Source organism: Pieris rapae, chromosome 5 (genome assembly GCF_905147795.1).
Source record: "Pieris rapae chromosome 5, ilPieRapa1.1, whole genome shotgun sequence".
NCBI lineage: Eukaryota > Metazoa > Arthropoda > Insecta > Lepidoptera > Pieridae > Pieris > Pieris rapae.
The window spans coordinates 9,190,332-9,196,331 of record NC_059513.1 but is presented as its reverse complement, the minus strand read 5'-3'; the positions used below and the strand labels follow the sequence as shown (position 1 = coordinate 9,196,331).

The following is a 6,000-nucleotide window of genomic DNA, read 5'->3' as shown; positions in this document are numbered from 1 at the left end:
AGAGTGCCGTCTGTAATCATTGTATCGTCGCATTTTACTGGTTCCATATTGTCCATCAATTAAATCGTTCCTTGAATAATACTTCGGCAATGATTGTGAAGCAGTCTCGTGAAGGAAAGTATTTGTGTGACGACAGAGGCCGCAGCGTGGGGAACCGCGCGGCGCCGTCGCCACAAGCGCAGGTAATGTAACCCAGGGGAAGGTAATTACATTAACTACGTGAAGGGTGCGCATTACGTAAAATGGCTCGATTCCTATGATGCGATTGATTTAGGACGGAAGTGAACTCTGGTACCAATTTCACTGCTGATTTGCTAAGCTTATAAAGACAACGTAGCAAAAATTTTCTAAATGTCATTTTTAATTAATTTAGAGGCGACCGACCTCGACTCGAAAGGTTAAAAGTTACATTGTTTTGGTACAATAAGAAGCTTAAATTGGAACTATTAAACTATCATGGACATAATTGATATGAATCGGCGTAGCCATTGCTTATTAAGCGTAGATTATAGCATAGGTGAGGCGACGGTGTGCTGGATTTAAAGAAGTTGTTAAATGCTTTTAAGTTGTTTGACTTAAGGTTTCATTGACCTAATATTGCACCAGATATCAGCCATCGCCACACCCATCGGTAATATATTCGATTCGCTAACATCCAATCACGGATGATTTAAATAAATGGTGTAAACATTAATGTACTGATCTCAAAATTTGTCTCGCTGTTTATAGTAAGAATCACAATTTGAGCTTAGGTTTCCTCACAACACACGCGCCGGCTGCAAATTGATTCTTCAGTCGATTCGAGACGCATTAAGACTGAGCTGTATCAAGAATCACTTAATCCAAATCTAAACACTGTCCGACGCCATTTCGGGGAAGATAAACGACGTCCCACAGTGGTTAAAGCCGGCCGTTCTCGATCTGACTCCAAATATACAAAGGTAGTGAGTTATTCTCAATATAAAAATAAGCATTTTGAATATCATCAGTTCATCCGATACTTACAGAACTAGTGACGAAAAATAGCGTGCTCGCTAAAACGATTCTTTCAAACACTGCTCCACTCCGGGGACAGGAAAGTAACGTGAGACACTAAACGATATCGACGAACGCGAACATCGGTCGCAAAACAATCTCATAAGCTTCGGCCACACGAATATGAAACACTCGGATGAACACTCGCGTGCCACGCGCGCGGCCATCGTCCCGAGGCGACGCCTCGCTCGCCCGCCGTTTCTACGTAAATATCTAGCGTAAAAAATAATTAAGTGCGCTTGGGTGGGCTCAAGAGCTCGGGCAGCGGTGCGGGCAGCGGCAGGGGCTCGTCGTCGATGAGCGCGGGCAGCAGCGCGAGCGCGAGCGCGGGTCAGACGGGCGCGGGCGGCGGCGCCGGCTCGGGCGGGCGAGGAGACTCTCCACCTCCCTGCAGCACCACACGGTGCGCACTGCCGCCCGAAGAGTCTAGCAGCACGGCCGTCTCGGCGCCGCCCGCGCTGCACTCGCCACCCGAGCCGTCCCCGCCCACGCCCTCTCCGGCAGGCGAATGCGCGCGCCGATGCCGCCGCCAAGCGTGCTGGATCAGCCTCGCGCAGTACTCCTCGCGTTGTCGCCATAGCGTCGAGGACACCGGCTCATAGCCGACCTCGCCCGGCCGACCCACGATGTCTCCGGGCTCCTCGATAGGGTTGCCCTTTCGGGCAAAGAAGTCTTTCGTCAGGGCGTCCAGGATGTCCACGCAGAACATCATGTCGCCGCGACAGATCGGAATATCCATAGATATGATTTTGTATTTATTCGGTTTGTGAATCTGTAGTGGCGGTTCGAGGACGTCGAGGAAGTCTGACAGTTGCTCGTAGCGGATGTACTGAGTTCCTTCCGGATCGAATCTTTGCCAAATTTCATAGTACATGTCGTAGTCGTCGTCGGTCAAACCTTCTTGCACGTCTTCGGTCGCCTGTAATTGAACAAGTTATGTATAAAACTATTTTAAGTGTTTGAGGGATCTTCTCACTGAATTAAAAAGTACCTGAGAGTAATTCTCGAGAATGACGGCAATGTACATGTTGATAACGATTAGGAAAGATATGACCAAATAAGACAGTAAGTACGTGATCCCAATGGTCGCAGAACCACAGTTACCGGGATACCCTCGTTCGTTATCTGGTAAATCACACTCTTCTTCGTTGATTATTCCATCTAAAACGCCATCCCAACCCGCTGACGTTGACATCTAAAAATAGATTATAACCTAATAAGCCTTATATTTAATAACCTATTAGTTATAATTTCCGTAACTTCAAAGTTTTTGCTTAGTTATTTAACATTGACTTCACAGTAATATACAACTTTTTAACCATATTATTTATAATAATTATAATGTATTTTAATGTGCATTCACCTGGAAGAGTAGAATCATACTCTGCACGAAAGTCTTGAAGTTGTAGACGTCATCAAGGCCTCCTTTATTTTTAACGTGCATAAAGAACGACATTCCAAATATCGCAAAAATAAACATGACCAAGAAAAGTAGTAAACAGATATTGAAAAGAGCGGGTAGTGACATCGCTAAGGCAAACAGTAGAGTTCTAATACCCTTAGCTCCTTTTACAAGACGCAACACTCTACCAACTTTTGCCACTCTCACTACTCTCAACAAAGTTGGAGATACAAAATATTTCTCAATAATGTCACTTAACACCAGACCTGCACAAACAAACATAATTTTAGAATTTACTTAACAAGTCCAATTTATGAAAAATGATTCTATACTTACTGAGAATAGAAAACATGACAACGACGAAATCAAATAGATTCCAAGGTTCAACGAAATAGTGATAGCGCAATGCAAATATTTTCAACAGACACTCTGAACTAAATATAACGATGAAGATCATATTTAGATAATCCAGGATCTGGCTGAACGTTTCTGTTTGTTGATAGTGATCTAGTGTCATCGTTAACATATTGAAACCGATGAACAACATGATAATCATGTCGAACTTCTTATCCGTCACAATCTCGAATACTATCGCTTGTGGTCGCCACTGAAATCAACATATCACGTCAGTTAGAAGTTTTGATCAAGTTATTATATTGCATTATTTATTCTATTAGCTTTCTCTTTTTACCAGCCATTGTCCGTGATGCCACTAAACCTATTTCAGATATCTGAAGCTTACTTGCTACATTGACGGATTGTGGGACATCATATATAAACGTTTTACTGAATAATATTTAATTTAAAAATACGTAATAGATATGTAAATGTAGATTTGGTCAAAATATCAGTTAACTTACTCTTGGTCTTGGGATAGCTTTCAACGGTTTCTTGGATCCCATTTTCTTCATAGCATTGTAATATTTCTTCTGATCCTCAGTCATGAACATTTCAAGACTTCCACCAGCCTTTTTCTTTTGTTCGTTAAAGTTGTCAATGATTACTCCTATAAATAGGTTAAGGGTGAAGAAAGACCCAAATATAATAAAGAACACGAAGTACAGGTACATGTAGATATTAGTTTCTCTGATTGGTTGGCGGCCGACCTGCAAATAAAAATATTTAATCGCATTAAATCCATCATTCTATAGAAATTCTCTATTTAACAAAATTGGTAAACCGATCTTAATCAAATGTTTTGAATTTACTCACTTAAACTTCTAAACGATATAGAGTTTTCGTACCACATATAGGTAAATTAATCAATAAAGCTTTTTTATAAATTTGACGACTACTTAAATGAACCTAATCCTTGGGATTTATTTGCTCCAGTTTAAATAATTTGTATGACTCAAAACTTAGCGATTTAAAAGAGTGGCGGAAAGTTTCTGGCCAGTTCTTCTTGCCCGCTCTACGCCCATGACTAGCGAAGTGGTAGTAATTGTAAATTTACATTTATTTAAAAAATATTTTGACGTTCATAAGTTTACTTGTTTACCTATATGAATAAAGATTAAAGATAAATAGTGAATAAATTCCTACACCCTCTGTCTTCTTTGCCGATGAGTAGGGATGCCAACTGGTTCGAATTTAATGATGTGGAATAAGTGATACCATGATGATCTTATGTTCCAAAATAAACGTATTTTTTTTAATTAAATTAAATATCGAACTAGATCATCTATTACCCTTATTATATACCTAACAGCAGAAATTTTGTAATACCTCTCGCGAGTCGATAGCATCATTCATGATTTGTATCCAGCCTTTGAACGTGGCCACTTGGAACAAACATAGGTAAGCTTTTCCGACGTGATCGAAGTTCATCGGTGAATTTTCCCATGTGTAATTTTCCAAAATGCACGCGTTACGATCGGGAATTATTTCATGGCTCAGTGTTGTATGGTTCATGTCGACACACTGAAAAATATAATTCAAAATTTTGTTTAGAAATAGGAAGGTGGAAATAAGTCCCATAATCCCGACATAGAATATGAAACAAACCTATCTTTATATCTTTCTTTTATAATACCTGAATCATGCATAAATAATTGGATACATGCTAACGAAAAAATAAAAAAATCCTGGATTGCAATCTTGGTTAAACTGGGATTCAATCCCGATCTGTAGCCACAATGAGTAACTATTAAACAATGTTCTAGGTATTGATATAATTACATTATATAAAGATAATTATTTTACTTTAGTTTGTATGAGAAATATAACTTTGTTTCGATATTTCTAATTACCTACGGTAGGCAAATTGTTACCTTAAAATATTTTCCAGCAAACAGTTGAACTCCCATAATAGCGAAAATTAGCCAGAAGATAAGACATACGAGCAGTACGTTGAAGATGGATGGAATGGCTTGTACTAACGCGTTTACAACAACCTGTATTGAAAAAAATCATTAAATAATAGGATTATTGAAAATATTTCATGTGATACTAAATTATTCGATTTTCTATAATTTGTGATCTTCTCAAACTAGTGCAGCTAAATGTGTGATTAGCAGAAGTTACTAGGTATGCTTTGAGATAATTCAACAAGTACTTAATTGAAATTAGAATTATGAATAAATCTTAGCCAGCAAAATGTCAAACAAAGGCCACAAACAGAAAAATCTACAGCCATGCATTACAAACGACGAAGATACAAGCAGTGCATACTCACCAAATTCTGTACTGACATGCGGCTCCGGTTTTCAAACAAGTACTGATACAAGATATCTTAAGTGCATCATTCCATAACTAAAACTCTAATCTACCTTCAAATGATGAACGACAAAAAGACCGAAATGAAAATGATAATTTCAAAATGGCCCCGAAAATTCAAACAGAACGAATGATTTTACAAGCCATTCAGGGGTGCCACGAACTTCGAAATGATTCTGATCCAATACTCTACAGTCCATAAAATTGAAAAGTTGAAGTACAACGAGCTTGAAAATGGGGACAAAAGATGTGTGGTTTTGTACGGTGATTGTGTTTCGCGATGTGTAATGGATATGTGAAGTGGAGCCTCCGAGGTACCTACCCTCATGCCCTGCATGCGGCTCATAGCCCTGAGTGGTCGAAGGGCTCGGAGAGTTCTCATCGTTTTGAATGCTTGAATGCCTCCAGCGCCACAAAGCGCCGCAACGAAGTTTATAAGCGACACCTGATGAAATAACACTTGTATATGATAATGTATACAATATCTGAAACTACTTTATTACCGTAAACTCTGTGAATTTAAATAAACCTTTCAAGGTAGAAGACTGACAATCCTTTAGAAATTATTACAAGATGGATAAGAAATTCAAGAAGAAATCACACTATCTAATTGAAAAGCTCTCAATTGACCAAAACTTCATCTCCCGAAGATTCAAATTGGCGGTATAAATGTGAATGGGTAAATTACAAAGTGTTTAAAATATTAAATACATCGAAGGCAATTGTGTCGTTTTCATTCATTGTATTAAATTTTTATTGTAATTAATTCATAAAAACTTTGAAAATGACACAAAGTTTGCAGCGCTAAGGTATAATATGTTTCACACCATGCACTTCAAACCAATTAA

The 6,000-nt window shown here is 38.9% G+C and overlaps 1 protein-coding gene across 39 annotated transcripts in view; it reads right to left on the bottom strand.

Moving 5' to 3' along the window:
• Nucleotides 1-1,246: 1,246 nt before the first annotated feature.
• LOC111003527 (sodium channel protein para) overlaps nucleotides 1,247-6,000 on the bottom strand; it is a 45,638-nt gene continuing 40,884 nt past the window's right edge. For 33 of the 39 annotated variants that reach the window (XM_045628137.1, XM_045628141.1, XM_045628145.1 and 30 more), the window contains 8 exons: nucleotides 5,475-5,597; nucleotides 4,708-4,830; nucleotides 4,163-4,357; nucleotides 3,298-3,543; nucleotides 2,774-3,044; nucleotides 2,399-2,703; nucleotides 2,027-2,230; nucleotides 1,247-1,954 (listed from right to left, as the gene is read on the bottom strand). In XM_045628137.1, coding sequence (XP_045484093.1) covers nucleotides 1,367-1,954; nucleotides 2,027-2,230; nucleotides 2,399-2,703; nucleotides 2,774-3,044; nucleotides 3,298-3,543; nucleotides 4,163-4,357; nucleotides 4,708-4,830; nucleotides 5,475-5,597 — 2,055 coding nt within the window. In that variant the 3' untranslated portion in view covers nucleotides 1,247-1,366. The remainder of the gene's footprint in view (nucleotides 1,955-2,026; nucleotides 2,231-2,398; nucleotides 2,704-2,773; nucleotides 3,045-3,297; nucleotides 3,544-4,162; nucleotides 4,358-4,707; nucleotides 4,831-5,474; nucleotides 5,598-6,000) is intronic. The other 6 variants (XM_045628138.1, XM_045628166.1, XM_045628168.1 and 3 more) reach the window with 1 other exon arrangement.